Genomic DNA, 18,808 nt, shown 5'->3' with positions numbered 1-18,808 from the left:
AGCTTTATATATATAAAAAAAACAGAAGACTTATTTTGACTTAATGAATTTCTAAACGTGTAAAAATAAAAGTTAGCTTCTCAGGTGTAGTAGCAAGAACTGATTCCAGACACAAAAGAATCTAGGGTTGAACAAATTGTCTTTCTGGAGTCTGTAAAGATCCTTTGTTAGACAAAAACGTCTGACACGGAGGAGGAAGATTACAGGACATTTGATAAAGACAATGAAGAAGGCTGAATGGGAGCTTTGTGTCTGATATCAGGAGTAACTGCTCTGCACAGGGGAGGCTAGCTTAACCTTGGGAAATAGAGCTGGGAAAATGTACCCTTGGTCTAATATAGGGTGTAATATAAGATGTACTCAGAAGTTAATGGAGGGATTACAAAGAACAGTGATGAAAAAAAAGGCCTGGATATAAACTTTTGTAATTGCATTTCCAATGTTGGAAAGTAAGTAGCTGTGTATCTTTGGATTTACTCCTAAATAAAAAAAACAACAACAAAAAAGTGTTTATTATTCTCTGTAGCACATTATTTTGGCCCTGTTCTCCGATCACTGCGTAAATCCAGCTCCTGAGAAAATAAATGAGAACATGGAAACATGAGAAGGAGCAGCTGCAGATGGAGGTGTGACCCCAGTAACGCCACCAACACTTTCACCCCCTTTTTTCTCTCTTTGCAAATCCACTTTCACACCTGTTTTAAAAACACTGTGCTGTTGAGGTGTGAACAAACTTGCTCATCTCATTTGGTGCTGCATCTTCATTAGATATCTAAATGTGGGAACACAAGTCATTGACGCAAATCAGCGGCCTGAGAAAAAGTCATAGTGCAAATCATTGTGTTCATTAGTTACCACACATGTAACCAAGGTGTGTGTTCTTTGTTTGGTCATTGATTGTATAATGGGTTTTCATTTTTTGACATTTCAGATAACTGACTTGATGAACTGATTTAAACTGTCTGTTAACGTTAGTCTGATATTTTCTTACAATATAAAAAAAGCATACAACAATGCTCAGTAAAACAATCATACATATATATTTATATATCTATGTATATATATTTATATACATATATGTAAATATTTAATATTATTCTTATAATAATAATAATACTTTTATTGATATTATTTTATTTTGATATATATTTTATACCATTACTCTTTGGTATAAATTTTTAGATTTTTCTAATATATTCATTCTTTATTTTTTGTTGTTCTTGTTTGATATTTTCAGACTTTTTACTACTTCTTGTCCATTCAAATAGTCTTGGATAAATTAATCGATAAAAAATATCTATTTTGATATTTTATCTAATAACTCTGTTGTAACATTTCTGGTTGTACAAATGAAATGTCTTCCTTTATCTGAACCGAGTCTTGGATAAATTAATCGATAAAAAAATATCTATTTTGATATTTTATATAATAACTCCTTTATCTGAACCAAAGTTAAACAGAATGAAGCAACAAGAGCCAGGAGCGGGGGCAGGTCAGCAAAGCAGGGCTGTCAAAAAAGTGTCCAGTTCAGGTCTTAATGGAGGCATTGATCCTGTGTCAGTGGAGGACACACCCAGTAGGGGAACTGACTCACAGCGTTGAGACAGGTGTTCGCTCGATATCTGTCCCGGTTCTCTGACCTTAAAGCTTTTAATCAGCTCTGCCAGGGAGCTTGTCAATCCTGTCAAACAATGAGTATCCCGCAATAAAGACACAATAAGGGAGGGCAACAGGAGGGTAAGAGCTCCTAATAATGTTACCACAGGCTTCAGGAAAAATCCTGTACATACAGCAGAGAGCTATTCTGTCATAAACTCCCACTGGACACACCACGGTGTCATTGAGCCAGCTCCACCATTACTGTAAACTCTGTCAGCAAAGGTTATTAATGTCAAAGTGTAGGTGCTCACATCAGGGATTCTGCTGTGTTCTCTGGCTCCAAAAAGATTCAGTACTGATGCCCGGAGTGAAACGGCAGCAGCTCCAGGTCTTTTTTCCATTAGTTGGTCTGTGATTGGCAGACGGAGATTTAGACTAAGCCTGATGATGCTGTTAAACCTTCATTCTTCATTTCTTCTATTTCCCATCCATCCAGTAATCCACCATCAAGATTGTCAAGCTAACAGTTTTATGTGTTGATCAAAGCCTTACGGGTCAGAACATGTTTCACTCCTACAGGCGTGTTCCACTTCTGCATTTGGACTTTAACTACATTTTTTTTTTTTGTTTGATTGCATTTAATACCGAGGCTGTCAGCGGAGCAGTGACTGTTACAAGTTGGCCACAGTGAAATTGCATTAAACCACATGATAGTCTCCAGGCCCTGGTAGCCTCTTCACCAATCTGCATTTTTTTCCAGGATGTTTTTCAAACAGGATCACTGCAGGAATAGTTCTTTTTCACGTTAACTTCCCCAGGTGCTTAAATACTATTTGTTTGCTAGTTTTCTAAGCTCTCTGTCCTAAAGGCCTCACACCTGTTGAAGATAAACAGATGCATAACTTTGAGTGACCTGAGGCTAACTGTAAATCAAAGAACCACACAAACAGACACAACTTCTAAAAATCATCTTTTTTGTTTTGTTTGTTGCAGCAATTCTCTGGAACCACTAATGTACGGTAAAGATTTTTGCTAAATTTTAATGAGTCAGGTCATGATGAAAATCAACAATTATTTCAAAAAACACAGTTCTTAACAAAAAACACACACTTATTTTCATTTCGAGTGAAGGCAGAATTCTAGCCTTCGAAGCCATTTGAGATAAAAACCTTGATGCTGGAATGGTCTCAGATGGTCAGGAGTAATTACTATAGGATTCATTACAGAAGTACTCCCAGCAGAGCATGACCTTTAATCAATTTTAATACCCCTCTTGGCCAATCAGTAAAATAAGAAGTTGCTATGATGCTGAAGAAGAACATTAAATAAGTTGGAGTGGACAAATGCAATGCAATTACTCCCCCTCTCAAAAGAGAGCAGTTGAAGAACGGTGGGTTCTACACAGTAAAAGGTTTTGGCCAAGTCACACTCCCCTTAGAGTGCTTTTTTTAACGCCCCCTTGCAAGAAGCACAGAAAAAAAGGTCATTATCAATGAAATTGCAAGGCTCCAAAATGAAGTGTCGTGGAAAATTAACTAGAATTTGAGTTTCAGAAAAAGTGACAGTTCTAAAATTGAATATCTGAGGTCACTGAAAAATGTCACTTTCCAGGTTTTTAGGTAATATTATTTCCTAATTTTTTATATGTTGGACAATAGAGTTCTTAACTGGTAAGATCTTTGATAAAGGCAGCTGCAGGCGGTTTAAACTTAAAGCTGTGTTTGATCCCACCACTTCTGTTTCAGCAGCAGCTCATGAGTTCATTTCCTGACTTTTCTTCCTAAATGCCCCCAAACCCACAGCCCACCCACTTTGAGTTTTCAGATTAAACCGAGACTCCAGTAGAGTCGTTTTGTGAGTTTCGATTCCCGTGATTGATTACTCCCATTCCGTCTGTGTCCAGTCACATAGGAGACAATGCTGTTTTTCTTACGCTGCACATCCCCAAAAAAGTACAATTTTTTCACCGGGTCCTGGGTCTTTGTGTCAATACACTTTGTTGGATGTCTAACGACCAGGGAAGATTGGAGTAACTCATACCACCAGAGTCAGCTTTCAGGCAGTTCCTTTCTCCTTTCTGTGGCTTTGTGGTTCCCTGCTTATGTCTCCATGCCAGCTGCTTTCCTCTCCAAAGACCAGCGGTTGTAGTACTGATATTAAAGTGTTGTTATTCCATGCTCTTTAAAGTACTCTAGTGAATAATATCACAAACTGAGCGAGCAGATTCGTGAGACGTTGCTTTTCGGGGACATTTTGAAGTCTTCTTTACTGGTTTTGCCATTATGTTTTCCTTTCAACGTCGTGATGGCGATATACTGTATTACTCCGTAAAGAGATTTGGCTGCTATGGTTACTAGGTGCGTACTATGTGCTGAAAAAATACCATATGGAGGCTTAACTGAGCTCAAGAGCAGAATGTGATGAAGCTCCAAGCCTGGTGAGAAAGACACACAGCTGGAAAGCACATGCAGCAGAATATGAACATGGTCCTGAGATGTGGTGAGCATTCCTACGGTTATATGTATGTGGAACATGGAGCCTCGCTCGCCTCGGAAAGATAGGCTGTGGTCGTGGTTTAGGAAATAGTTGAGCCCTGGTCTCAGAGTTCTGCCAGGAACCGCTGGATTTCATAGAGGTTTATGATCAAAACACTCATGAAAAAGAGGAAAATTCTGGCAAAGCCAAGCATCCAACATTTATGCTAAAATGCTCTCATGCAGCCAGCTCTGCCTCTTATCAACATCAATCATGTATTCGACTCCATAGATCATACTTTTTTTGTCAATACTACAGCTATTATACCTCTGATTAAAAATGTTTTCAATCATTTTTCTATTTTCTTAATAGCAACAGAGAAGATATTTCATACTAGCTGCTAGCCTGAGGTCGTTCTCTCTGATGTAAGGGATGCCTATTAAAAAATCTACACGCACTACCAGAATGAGAGCTTATTTGAATAACATGATGACATAACGTGCACAAGGATGAAGTACAAGTACGCTAACCCACCTCTACGTTATCAGATTAAATAGCTGGGAACAGTCAAACCTCTGGTGGTGAAAAACAGGGTTTTAATCCTTGTCCAAACGATGAGACTGCAGGGCAAAATTCATAATCTTGTTTGTTTGTCGCTAATTCCTCATGCGTTAGCACAGACACAACTGGTTTCTCACACTGTCAGTTCTACAGTTGAGTAGATTTTATTGCTATTAAACTGCAGTGTTGACTGAAGACTTCCTATAGTGACAATAGGATTTTTTTTTAACAAACACAAAGCATTTGTTTCATGGTGACTATGAGTCACACACATACTAAGTGTCCCTGTTAATTGATAGCAGTCTGGGGCATTAGCCCACTGTCCACTCCAGCTGGAGTGTGAATTCCCTCTCCTGTATGTTAATGGATGTGCTGTATAAATGGCCTTAGCCAGAAATGCAGTAGAGGAAAAAAACTGTCACACACCAACAGGCAGAACATTACCCCCGCTGTCATGTTTTTGCCCTGATTACCATTAGAGATGCACTTCGATGATAACCAGCGCCTCATTTTTTTTCCGTTCTTAAAACAATGTGTCATATGAAGAGCATCAGTTAATTTTAAGAGGTCAACGGACCCCCTTTGATAATACACAGTAGAATGGAGTCGGCTGTATTTCAGATAAAATATTTGGAGAAAAAAAACATTGGTTTCTACCCAAGCTCCCCCTTTTCCTAACGAGCCTGTAGTCATGCAACGCTGCTCATTTCCCTGCTTCCTTCTGCACCTACTCGTTCCCCGAAGGCTTCAGTTCAACAGCATCAGTTGCCCTTTGTTACAAAAGCAAAATAAATAAATGAAAATGCTGGAAAACTCTGCCAATAAAGGTCAACAAGGGTCAGACACCAAAAACAATAACGTGTTTTCTCACTGAGTATTTCTAAAGGTTACCTGACTTTGGCCGTATGGATGTGTGCAAACAGTCAATGATTGAACATCCAGTTTCAGCTGAGTACTTGTTTGATTTTTTTTTTAAGTTTTCAAGTGCTTAAGGAATTGTAATGTACATGCAGTTGGAGCCTCATCCACATTTCTGACAGATTTTATGTATGTGTCTAAATTTGCTGAGTGCTTAGAGGTTGTACGAGGGTTCTCTGGACACCACTCTATATTTTTCTAAAACTATTGTTATAGATTATCTACTATGCCATGTTGCCCAGTTAATAGTCAGTAAGTCAGGTTTGCAGTAAATGCTTTGGAAACAACAACATCAATGCTGACCTCGGCAGGCCAAAAACCTCCAGCTGATACTTTGGCACGTTAATATTTTATAAAATATAAAGGATCCAGGATCCATGGCGTGACTTCAGCGCACAAGACCATTTACTGGACAGTGATGGAAGATCACACTGCCTGTTTTTTTTAGCTTGTATAAATAGATGGCTGTATGCAAAATGAAACAACCAGTTTTTTGATGCAGCACCTCAGGCCTCAGTATCACTTCAATGGAAAATACTTTACTGTGAGCTTTGATGTTAGCTTTGAACGTCCATATACATACAAAAAAGTGTCTATTTGCCCTCACTTAAAATTCAGCATTGTGGAAATTGTTCCAAAATGGCAGGAATCAATATTATTGTTATAGTAGCAGAGTTCATACGTGTCATAACGGCATCATTTATTGATGTAAATGATCAGAACGTCAAGTCCACGGTCAACGTATCTAGGCACAGGTAGGCATCAAATTCTTACTGATATAAATGCTTGCTCCACCTGGTGGAAAAGGATGTAACTATGCAAATCTTTACTAGAAAAAAATAAACTACAAAAGTTAATTCAGCATTTAAAGATATACTTAATGTATTTTCAGTGCATTTTTCTGTAATATTACAACAATTGAAAAACTAGTTTGTTAAAAAAAAGACAAAACTGCAATATATACATGGCCTTGGTAATATGGCTAAGTTTGGTTTTCACTGGCGAGGATATTTTTTGTGTTAGTATTGTATTTACTGAGGCACGCAACATACTTACTGTATGATAGTACAGTGGGAGTTGAAGGTCAAAGAAATACACAGAGTAGCTGAAGAAGTAAAGTTTTCTGTTTGGCTAACAGAATTGGGCACAAAGTGAATAGTTCTGCAGTCCATGATGTGCCACCGCTCACCTCTTTGTTAGAGCTGTGAAAAGATTCCGCACGCATCAGTTGGGAACCTTTAATATACAATATATAATTTATATTCATATATAATTTATCAGCACTTTCACTGAGACGTCTTCGCCTGCGACTCTCGACATGAGCGAGCGTGAAGGCCTGCTCCTGCAGCAGCTGTGTGATTGTGACTTTTATGTCGACTGAACTGTGTCAAACTCAATTTGGTCATAGTCTGTGTCACCCTGTGCTAATACAGAGATTTCCGTCGGAGGTGTGTTGCCTGCAGCATGGTCTCTCCTCCACTTTAATATCCTGAGTGCTGTAATCTGCTCACCATGTCTGACCTGCTGCGTGTCACTCTCACTGCTCACCCTTTCCTCTAACCCCTGAAAATCCCCTACATCACATTTATCTAACCCCTCTGCCATAACCCCTGAAATCCTATACCTGTGCCACTGACAGGACTGGACCTGTCGGGGACTGTAGAGCAGCTTACCGCCTCGTGTCTTGTGGCGTCATTGTTATGTATCGATCTTGCGTTTCTTATTAAGACGCGTAATAGTTGTTATCATGTGAAAGCCCAGGGAAACTTTTGCATTATTAAAATATACCCAGTACACTGTGTGCACGCTGCACCCATTCTGCAGAAGAGATTGTTTGTTGACTAATTGTTTGGTCTGTGTAAGTGCTCCCTGGTGCCGCGGCTTCAGATCTGTCTGATAAACTGTTATTAAGTATCGGTGGATTGCTTTCACATCGCACATTCCATTTCAGATACTATTTGCTTTATGCAATCCCCGAAACTTTCACTTGTGCCCTTTGACCTTGTGTCAATTTTGGGACAAACAAGACCAAGTGCAATGACCACGGTCATCCGTCTACCGGGGAGCGAAACTCCTCTGCCGCCTTCCACCTGCATGTGGCCTGGTGTTTACTCACTGTTGCTCCTCTGTTATCAGAGGATGATGTCATCCAGACATTAAGGCTAGTAACGTCATTGCTGTTTATTTTGTGTTGTTGAACCGAAACCATGGTGGCTTTGTTTGGTGTAGGGGAAGGGAGGCGTTTAAGTTTTTAGTTTTTTGTTTTTTGCTGCTGTTTATACTTTTTATTCTCTCTCTCTCTCTCTCTCTCTCTTCACGGCTTTATCTTGTGCCTATTTTTATTTGTCTTTACCACCGTCAACTAAATACCAGATTAACCCTGGAATATATCCTATCAGGAGGCAAGAACTGTGCATATTAACCTCAGGGGACATTAGAAAAAGGACACAGCACACTCCACTGGGACATGCCTTTTCAACACACACACACACACAAATCTTTGAAATGCCTTAGGGACATTGTGTGTATGTGTATTTGGAATAATGAAATAAGCTGTGAACTTTGAAATCAATGACAACGATGGGCACAGCAACATTTGGAAGGAGTTAGGTGATTACACAAATTCAGGCGGGCACTACCAGGACGAAACTAAATGATAAACATGTGATCACTGTGACTTTCAGTCCGACCTCTGCTCCCACCTCTCTCCCCCTCCTATTTCTCTCTTTCCCCAATAACCAATTGTTGGGAATACTCAAGATGAAACCCTTTTGTAGAGCATTTGCAGATTGGTAGGTTGCATAACACAATACATATTCTTGATAATCATTAACATTTACAGCAGAGCAGATGTTACATTACCCTCTGTAAAAAAAAAAAGGATGTTGTACATAAGAGTATTTCAAATTTAAACCAGAGAGTAGAAAATTAGTAACAGGTCTCCCAACCATCTGTTCCACCGGGTTCCAACTGCCTCTGTGATTCCATGTTTGCCTGTACAGACAGAGAGTAAGGAGTTCTGCTTTGGCAGGTACACCACTGTTTACCCAGGAGACCAAGGGGCAGAATCATCAAATAGCATCCTAGTGTAGATTAAAACAAATTCTTCCTGTGTCCATAAAAGCTGAATGGCCGCCACCAGCCTACCTACTTTACACATAGTGAATGGCTGCTCCTGCTAAACAAAGCACCCTGTCTGGATGTGTTAAAATCTCCAGCGTAGCAAAGGAGCTTCCGGGGTGTGAGCCATGATTTATCTCAGGACGCGTTTGAAAAGCGGCCGTGTCTCTGTGTAATGTTCTATCAGCACAATGCCACTGTTGGAGCTCTATAAACTCACTGAAAAAAAACAATATAAATGTTGTACCAGGAGAATGAACATTTAACTAATGACTGTGTCTGTGTGTGTTTGAGAGAGGGGTGTGTGTGTGTGTGTGTGTGTGAGGGGATAACTCACCCCCCCTTAACACAGCATGTGTGTTACTGAATAAGGAAACTGAGAGGACCGTGCCATTGCTCTGGGAAGTGGGACCACATTAAACAGTCATTATCTCAAATGTTTCCAGCCAGCAGTGTCTCACTTAAGTAACAATGGAGGTTTTATTTTTATATTAAACACGAGATGATGACGTGTCTCTGTGTGATAAGCCTATAGCTAGTAATAGGCATGGATTTCATTTTGTGGTAATTACAAAAAATTAGCATTAATAGTGTATGGTAACGTATGGTTGAGAGGTGTTGTGACAAAATCCAGATTAATTATTGTTTTTTTGCCTCCTGACAAAATTGTCATTGTTGCGGTTCAAATCAAGGATGAAAATAAGGTCCATTAATGTGTCATATCTTTTCAGCCCTATTTCATTTTTGTTTCACTCTCGCAAGGTGACTCCTGCTGACTGCTGTTTGACTTGCAACAATGCATAATTTTAAGTGTGTGTGGGCCGGATCCCCTATACTTGAGGTGTTGTGTTGGTTTTAGCAGGTACTTTGTTACTGGTTAGACATTGAATAAATGAAGGGAATTTGATTGCGTTGAGTCTCTAAATTATTATTTTTCCTTCTCTCAGTAGTGAGATTTTATAGTAATGACTCAAGATACCTCTTAACCATCTGTGTAATAAAACCTGAGATTGATTGAAACCCTTTTTTTTGTAATTAGAACTAGGTCCTTCAGTGGTTCTTTGTTTTTCCAGGATATTGTCTAGGCAATAGGTGAGTGATTTGACTGAAGGATGTCATCTGCTGCATGCTCATTTATCCTCCCCCTGTGCCTTATGCAAACAACACAAAGCTTATGCGTTACCTTACCACCCGACAGGCTGGATCTTATTACAGTCCTGTAAACATATCAATGGCCCGGCCTCTGGAGTCTCCTGCTATCAGTGCACAGCCAGACGGCACGGCAGCTGCTTAGACAGTGCCCCTCACGTCCCCCTCCGTCCAAGTCAGTTTACCTGGAGTGAATCAAACCACTATTCTCTTCTTCATGTTTTGCCAGCTCGGGTATACTTTGGGCTTTGTTTGTATTGCTTTTCCTACAAGAAAAAAGGGCTCTGTCTCCATTGCCAAGCCTCAGGTGTATCAGTAAATGGCATGACTTCCCCCATTCTCAGTCTTGTCAGTATAAGGACAAAGCAACAGCAATAGCTAAAGCTGCCACACTTGCCGGCCTCAGGAGTGCGACACACCTTCAAATTTGCCTAAAGCTCCGCCTTCGTCCTTGTCTTTCTCTGTCCCTTTTTGTAATTTTTTTTTTTTTTTTGCATCTGCACCAGTTTCAGGCTTTTCCCTGAACTGTTTTCCAGACCCGTGTCTCGGTTGCTGTGTCCCATAGCCCCCCCCCCCACACACAAACACAAAATCCACCTTCATAATGTTTCTGGATGTATGTGGCTCACTTCTTCTATGACATTGCCCCTCTGTGGTGTAGTCTGTAATTAAAGCTTAACTGTGCATTCAGCCAAGGACTCCTCCAGTCCTTGAATAAAATGGGTCCCCACGGGTGCCTCTAGTACTTCATGTAGGAGCCCTGCCTGTATTCCTTTTGGTTTTCATTTGTGCGAGCTGCTGTTTATTTGGTTCAATCAAATTGCAGGAGGATCAGAGTCAAAGAAGGAAGGGGCCTGAGGGACGGGAGGGGAGGTGGGGCGGGGGCTGCGGATTTGCCTGAAGCCAGCCTGCGTCTGTATTGTTTAAGGATTCAAATGGGCAAAGTCTTTCCAGGAACACACCTATGAGATTTTACAGCCCCCCCGTCTGGCACACACGGCCGCCATCTCCATTTCAACTTAAGATTAAACTTTAACTAGTGTTGTCACATAGTAAATTGTGTTTGCTATTTCAAAGAAATATGGCACTATGGCTGCCACAAGTGGTAATCAAAGGCGTAATAAAATGGGATACAGTGTTGCCCCGGGGTGCACAAGGACTCAGGTGTTTCTCAGGGTGTGGATGACGAGGTTGCCGGTCCCCTCTGTCAAAGTATATTAGTAAATCAATCTGTCATCTTCACACACACCACAAGTCTAAATCTGTAAAGGTCTTCATTGATGTGTTCAGGATGAAAATATATATATATACTACAGAAGGATGAAAAGATGTTCGTATTACTGGTCCTACAGCTTTATTCTCCAACAAACATTTTCTTTTCCCATGCATGTGTGGTGCCCTGGTGTCCTTCAGCAGACTACTTCTACTTTTATTAGACACAATTGTGAAAAAACACTGTGTTAGCAGCCAGCATGCACAGACCTCTAGCAGCCTCTCGGCTTCTCCGTCCTGTGTGGATGAAGACAGACTACATCAGATATTGTATTCTGTGGGCGTAGACATAAATGGATCTCTCTCTTGTGTCCGTACACAAGCACCCCCTGTGAAAACTTTATCTCTAAATGCAGGGATTATTCATCATTGTGTTGCAGTTAGTCTGTGTTAAACACCTTCTCAGTTTGTGGTGAGTGCATGCAAGGCTCGGTTCTCCACTCGGGGGCACAACATACAGTATTTCCCTTTCGGTTTATGTCTTGATTTACTGGAGGATTTATGGGTCCGTTGTGTTAAACCGCAGATGTGGACGTCTTTCTTTTGGTGCATGGGAGATCATTATGGCTGTGGCAGCTTGTAATGGTCATTGTCCAGTCAGAAAATGGCACATTGACTGACTCTACCGGGTTGTTACGGACCTCAGGCTGCAGCAGTGTAGTATTCTTTAGTAGTCTTTGGACAGAGCCACTGGTTGTGACACACTGGGCCTATGCAACTGCTTGGGGAGTGGAAGTGTCATAGCATGAGGTCACCGTGAACAAAGACTAAACCAAAGGTGACCTAACAGGAAATCAGTCAGAGCTAATTTGAATTTTGCTCCAAGGGGTTAGATAACAGTGAGGAGGGGTTTTTAATATAATAACGCCGGTGTTCTTATTGTTTTGAGTGCTTACACACTTACATCGTTTCTTGTAATAGGAGCTCCAGGCAGTTGTTCAGGTACTACAGAGTCGTGGGTAATTAAAATTACAATAGCCTCGTCCTTGTGTTACCAGGAAGGTGGTGGGAAACACAGCAAACGATGACTTGGCTTCATCCCATTGCCCTTGTACTCATTCATTAGTCATGCAGTGGTTCTTGTTTGGCCCTCCCATCTCATCTATACCTGCAGTACTAGTGACAAAGACAGTGTTGTATAGATGAGGCCCCCTATGGTAACAGCAAATCCCCGAGATTTTACACACACAGTGCTGTGTGGTGACTATGCCCTGATGTATGGAGAAACAGACGGTGCTTCTGTGGCATAATGTGAGTCTGTGGCCAAATCCTTCAGATTGAACTCCAGTGTTGTGCGTGCGTGTACTGCTCATCAGGCTGAATTCACTCCTTGACTTTCAGTGCATGCACTTGCTATTGAATAAATGCTTTGCTTGGCTTTGGACATGTGTAAATTGTAATTAAATGTTGTCTTTAACTTTTTCTTTTTCTCTTTGTTTCTTTTAGCTGGCAGTGGTCAGATGGTACAGATGGACCCCAGTAAGTCTGGCTTCGTGGGCTCACAGGTGGAACTGCGCTGCATTTTCATCAACAGTAACCCACCTGTCAAGATCTCCCAAGTCACCTGGCAGAAGCTTCTCAACGGCACCAAGCAGAACGTGGCCATCGCCAATCCAGCCCTCGGCGTGTCCGTCCTGCCACCCTTTAAAGAGCGGGTCAGTTTTAAGCAGGCGGCAGTCCGTCATCGCACACCCTCCCTGGAGGACACCACCATCGTGTTCTCCAACCTACAGCTGTCTGATGAAGCTGCCTACATCTGCGAGTACACCACATTCCCTGCAGGCAACAGGGAGAATATGGTCAACCTCACAGTATTTGGTAAGCAGAAATATATGGAAAAAAATAGAAAGAAGTATTTTCTAAACATTTCAACTCTCAATTAATTATATAGTATATAGTTATATTTATAAATCCTCAAACAAATATACTTATAGTTATATTTATAAATCCTCAAACATCCATTTTTACATGTTATGTTTTTGTAAAAATCTAAATACAAAAAGCTGAATGAGCCTTGTTTTTTCCCCATTATCTTATAAGATACAACATAACAAAAATATTTTCATCGTTGTTATTTTTGTTTCAAGACAATGAAGTAATATCTGGTTCTACATCTAGAACTCAGTTAAGGAGGAATGTCATTGAACATGTAACCACTCGCTTGATGTGGATTCTGAGGGATGTAAAAACATGTCAGGCCCTTTGACTGGAGGCAACAAAAACACAAGATGGGGCAAAAAGATATCCTTTTTGTAACATTTTAAAAGAAAAAAAAAAGAAAAGCACTTCAAACCTCTTCTTAGCAGGGTTGCCTTTAAAAATATCTCAAGTAGGAGTAATGTTTTTCTTTTCAAAACTCTCAGCCACAAGCTTGTTGTTAACCAGCGAAACTGATCTTTCTGATAGTGAGATGTTGTCAACGTCTAGAAGGATCTTCATCCATATGGACCTAAACATCTTTGACAGATAATAATGTAATGTGCCGATTGTGGTGACAGATCATTTGACATCATTCTTAGTTAAGGCCATGCCGCATTTAAGCGTTTGAGTCAATAAAAATGGCAGGAGTATGGGAAATCAATAGAGCCACTTCAGTGTGTGTAATTTGGCTTGAATAATCTCATCTTGAATGGTGGAGCTACAAACCCAGTTTATCCTGAAGGGGGCAGATTAAAAGTGGTTGTTCAAATAACCTTGATTAGAGATCTAATTATACTTTGAGTGGAAGTGTGTTCCCCATTAAGTCCAACTAAAGAAAGTGTTTGGCTTGTGTAGTCTTTGCTGCTGAAGCCCTTCTGTCAGCAGAGGACTTGTTTTGTCACTGAGCCTCCTACGTCTTTTAATGCTGCTGCTGCCGCACAGTGTTAGCCCGGAACCTGTGTGCAGATAACAGAATGACATCGTTCAAAGATGCCTCTTCATCCGCGACTCAGATTTGCATTCGCTCGAGCCTTTCCTTTGATGTCCTAGGAGAAGATTCCTAATTGGCTCTTGGATAACAGTGCTTTTCGACTAAATGAGCAGCTTTAACATCTGTGAAAGCTTTGACCACTGGTTCAGCTTTGAGGGTAGGACGGAAGCAAAACTTAGTTCTGTTTGAGCCTTCTTGATCAATGTACATCAAAAAGTGCCTTTTATCAAATGTAACTAGCTATTAGGCCAAATAGGATATTAAAGTAAAGCAATGATGAAAACATGTCTAAATAACCTTAATCATATTTCATTTATGCGTTTTCTTCACAGCTCGGCCAATGACGCGTATGAGCTTGACGACACCCACTATTGTGGCCAGGGGTCCAAAACGCAAGATGACCGTAGCAACCTGTGTCTCAGCCAATGGCAAGCCCCCAAGTGTGATCAAGTGGGAAACCAGGTTGAAGGGCGAGGCCACCTTCCAGGAGTCCCGCAACCAAAATGGGACAGTGACAGTACGCAGCAACTATGTGGTGGTACCTAGCCGTGAGACCCACATGCAGAGGCTCACCTGCATTGTGACGTACAGGAATGAAAACATCAAGGACAGCGTGGTGCTCAATGTCCAGTGTAAGAATTTACGCTCTCTGATTTTTGGACAGATTTCTCAGGAACACAGAAAAACATGTTTTTATCTTAATTTGGAATCTTAACACAGAAAATGCTGTGAGTGTTGTTGTAAGAGAACAACAAAAACACAGGTGTTTACAGTAAATAGATCCTTTTGCAAACGCATCCTGGAATATACAGTTATACGGTGGGAAGGAAAATAGAAACCAAATGAACAATATTATTTTACAAAAGATGTTGTGGATTGTATATATATATATATATATATATATATATACAATTTTATTTACCTTTTTTGCCAACCCATTGAGAACTGATATTGGGTTCATTTTATGGACCAATATCAGTTGGGTTCATTGGATAAAATGCTACACACTGTTCTGTTATTGCTCTTTAAAATTATTGAATTCACTTCTCTTTCAGATGAACCTGAGGTGACAATTGAGGGCTTTGATGGAAACTGGTACTTGAACCGTCAGAATGTCCAGCTGACCTGCAGAGCTGACGCTAACCCACCTGTCACCATCTACTCTTGGAAACTGTAAGTGTTGTATGCAGTAAATAGTGCCTTGATTGTCACTGTACATATACAGGCACATATACACACACGAGTAGCCTTAGCGACGTGTAGCCTAGTCGCTAAACTCCCTAAGTAGCCCACGGGCTGCTATCCACCTTCAAACAGACAAAAACTCTAAAGAAGAGACATTTGTGTATTCAAAGTAGTGTGTAGTGCGGTCCAAACTACTGGAGTCTGTTCTTTTGTTTCGGGTCATGCCTATACAAGAAAAAAACTCCTTCTTCCAATCCAGAAATGTGTGTCAGTTTGTTTGTATGTTTTCTCTTGATGGAGATAAGAGCAGGACCCGAGGCAGAGCACAATGGGCCTATTACAGCGGCAACACACACCCCGGTCTGATGGCCTGATGGCCACAGATACTGGGTAATAGGTGCAAACAAAACCAGGTTTGCTTTGCTGTGGGAAATGTGCTTTGAAGTCTGAGGAGCAGCATGCAGGTATAGGAGGGGTGAGAGAGTGTCATTGTCAGAGCTGCTGTGTTCTCGGGGGAGCTCAATCGGTAAAAGCTTGTCTCTGACACAAAGAGCAGACGGCTACAGCTGAGGCAGGATTAGGCCGGCATATCACAGGCCTGACATCAGTGTGTTTTACCTCGGAGACTGTCACAGCACAGACAGAGCCCTGTCCGACCCTAGGAGTCAGTGTGTTGAAAATAACAAGATACACAAAGTTGGTTCCACCCAAGCAGCCCACAGATGGGGTGTAAAAGCGATGATGGAACCCATTATCACATTTTGATGAAGTCAGCAAAGCTCTCTGAATATTAAGCTACTCCTTTCAAGGATGTGATTTTGGCCATAATGAAATTAGGCGATTAATGTAGCAATTTAGTTGTTTAATTGCCAAGTGAAGTTGGTTATGAAATATGTAAGTGGTCTTAAATGAGTGGAAATAAATGGGGACCTGTCCCCTGTAAAATATTTGTGACAGATGTATTTCAAGTATTTTGTGGACCTTCAAAAAACATGTTTTTTATTTTTTTTGTTATAGATATATTTAATATATAAATATATACATAAATATAAAAATCTGGGAAATTTAAACTTATTATCTTTAATGTAACCACATGGGCAGAATGACCTGCACTTTCTATCAAATTATTTCACTGCCCATCCCTTTGTTTTTGCACGTTGCCATTTACACACCCTGCTGGAAAGCCTTTTTCATTGACCAGAGCACCTTGACCCTGGTACCATTTTATCACCCAGCATGTGTTTGTATTCGCTTCAACATCAGGTGAGACACCGTGTTGGACCAGCCTTGCTGAGCTGAGGACAGTTAGTTAGTCTACACAGGACAGGCTGACGGACACCTTTGTCAAATGGATTGTGAGCGACTGTTAACTGATTATTATTGTTGAGGAGAACAGGTAAACCAAGGATCTGAAAGTGACTCTTTATGTTTAAGATAACACAGTAAAATCCGCCAACTAAATCTTCACATTTTGAGTTAAACTTTTGTCTCCTTTTCCATATTAACAATTCCATCATTTGGATTAGTCATATATAAATTAGTCATTTTTGCTAATGTTCATTCATCTCGAACACTCATAATTGATCGCAATAATTCACAGCTACCGTTGGATTAAAACTCAAAAATACATTGACATCCTTGGCATTTTTTTTTTACTTTTGCTCGTATATATATTTTAGCTTCCACTGCTGGAACAGTGATAGGAACAAAAACAACTGTTTGTTTTTTATCACAACCAAGATTGGGCAGATAAGGAGTGAAACAGAGGAGCGTGAAGGGATGTGATGTGGAAAGACGAAGGCACGGTGCTGACAGATAGGAGGGGACAGCCATTGCCGTGCTGAAAATCTGATGCCAAATCTGTTGTGAAGGTTCCCCAGGGCTCCACTGTAGAGGTCAGCAAAGGACTGTGATGGAACGGTGTAGAAAAGGCTTGCAGGAATGTGTCGCCATAGACCATACAAATCTGATCCACATCTGAACATGATACATGTTCTGATATGTTGTGACACAGATTCAATGATATTATTGACATATTACAACCTAAATGTCACTGACAATGTGACAACCTTTAAAAAAGTTATGAAGTTCAGAATGGGTTATTGAAGAACTAAGTCATTTTCCCACTCCTTTTGTATTGGTCTGTCTTGCAAGATCCCATTACTCTATGATTAATCTTCGGAATGACTAACTGGTATTTATAAATGTCAGCGACGAACCTTTCGGTGAACATTGACAGGATAACAATTGTGTCCAATTTACCAACTGGGAGTTAGTTATTGCAGTACATATACAATTCAGAAGTGTGTCCTCTGTGATTTTCTTCCAAAGAGCAGAATACCTGTTAGAGGCATTTTAGAAAATTGGGTTTATTAAATATGGCTCTGCATTTAAGTAGTAAACCAGATGATAAAACGATTTACACGCAGTAAATGTCTTTATTTTCTATTTTCTTTTTTCAACAGGTTTGTAACTCTGTTTAAAGTGCACTTTTTTTTCAGGCAGAGAGAGACTGTACTATATCACTCATTTGTCAAAAAGCCACTCATAACTAAACTTGTTCAAGACACTTGATGATGTTATTGAACCAAAAACATCGATTGATGGTTTTCTGCTTCCATGAAAATGTAGTTCCAACCCTTATTTCCAAAGGAGCTTTTGGTTCGGCTCCAGTGTTATAGTCACAGGCAACATACGGCATATGAGTCATCTTCCCTCTGTCACTGCAGTTATGGAGTACACGCAGTTGTTACAACGCGGTCGTGTATGGCTGCGGAACTGCCCTTTAATTCTTCCTTCAGATGCAATATTGCGAGCAAATCCACGATTGTGCAAAACTCGAGCCTTATTTAAGACTCAGGGCAGGGCTAGGGTACCGACTGTGCAAGTACTTGTTTTCAAGTCAGCTGCGCATACAGTCAGGAATGGAACAGTCTGGAGGTTTGTCAACACCACCAGAGAACACATTATCCATGTTAAGTTTTCTGTTGTCATTCATAATACCTTTTTTGTGACATTTTTCAAAGTATTTCTGTATGTCTTTCTACTTAGCTGTTCATTAATATGTCAAAGTAATTAGAAAAAAGAAAAATATTTCAAACTACAATGTATATAAACCTTTTGTGCAACTTTGACAAGTTCTAAAATATGACAATTCCTTTTCTGTTGGAAAAGTAAGCGCTAATCCCTCACATTCACCCCATTTGTGTTTAAATGGGACGCTGACATAATCATGCCAAGCTGCGATGATAAATATTTGATTATTCTTCTATTCGTGAACAAAAGAACTGGATTTTCTCCACAGTTGAATGGTATTACAATCAGGAAGGGGAAAAAAGCTTTGAGCTTTCCTTTTAGATGGTCCTGCTTTTTTCAGTCGCTCCTTCAAAGTGGAAAATCAAACATGGATACAAAGTGTTAAATGTACAGCTTCTATTTACATGTGTTCATTGTACTTGTAATTCCTGTATTTGGGGCGGGGGCACAGCCAACCTCCCCATGGTAAAGCCCATGTTAAACATTAATAAGAATGACAGAATAAACAAAGCAGATGGCTGAATAATTAAAAGCAGCATCAGCTTTTTTTTCTCTGTTGTTTTAACACTGCAGTGAACTCAG

General features: G+C 40.4%; 1 protein-coding gene across 1 annotated transcript in view; it reads left to right on the top strand.

Moving 5' to 3' along the window:
• nectin1b (nectin cell adhesion molecule 1b) overlaps positions 1-18,808 on the top strand; it is a 70,360-nt gene that overhangs the window by 36,350 nt on the left and 15,202 nt on the right. The window contains exons 2-4 of the mRNA XM_008308976.3: positions 12,541-12,912; positions 14,338-14,637; positions 15,061-15,178. Coding sequence (XP_008307198.1) covers positions 12,541-12,912; positions 14,338-14,637; positions 15,061-15,178 — 790 coding nt within the window. The remainder of the gene's footprint in view (positions 1-12,540; positions 12,913-14,337; positions 14,638-15,060; positions 15,179-18,808) is intronic.

This window comes from Cynoglossus semilaevis, chromosome 4, assembly GCF_000523025.1.
Source record: "Cynoglossus semilaevis isolate Cse_v1.0 chromosome 4, Cse_v1.0, whole genome shotgun sequence".
NCBI classification, from domain to species: domain Eukaryota; kingdom Metazoa; phylum Chordata; class Actinopteri; order Pleuronectiformes; family Cynoglossidae; genus Cynoglossus; species Cynoglossus semilaevis.
The sequence above is the reverse complement of the archived record's forward strand: the minus strand, read 5'-3'. Positions and strand labels throughout refer to the sequence as shown.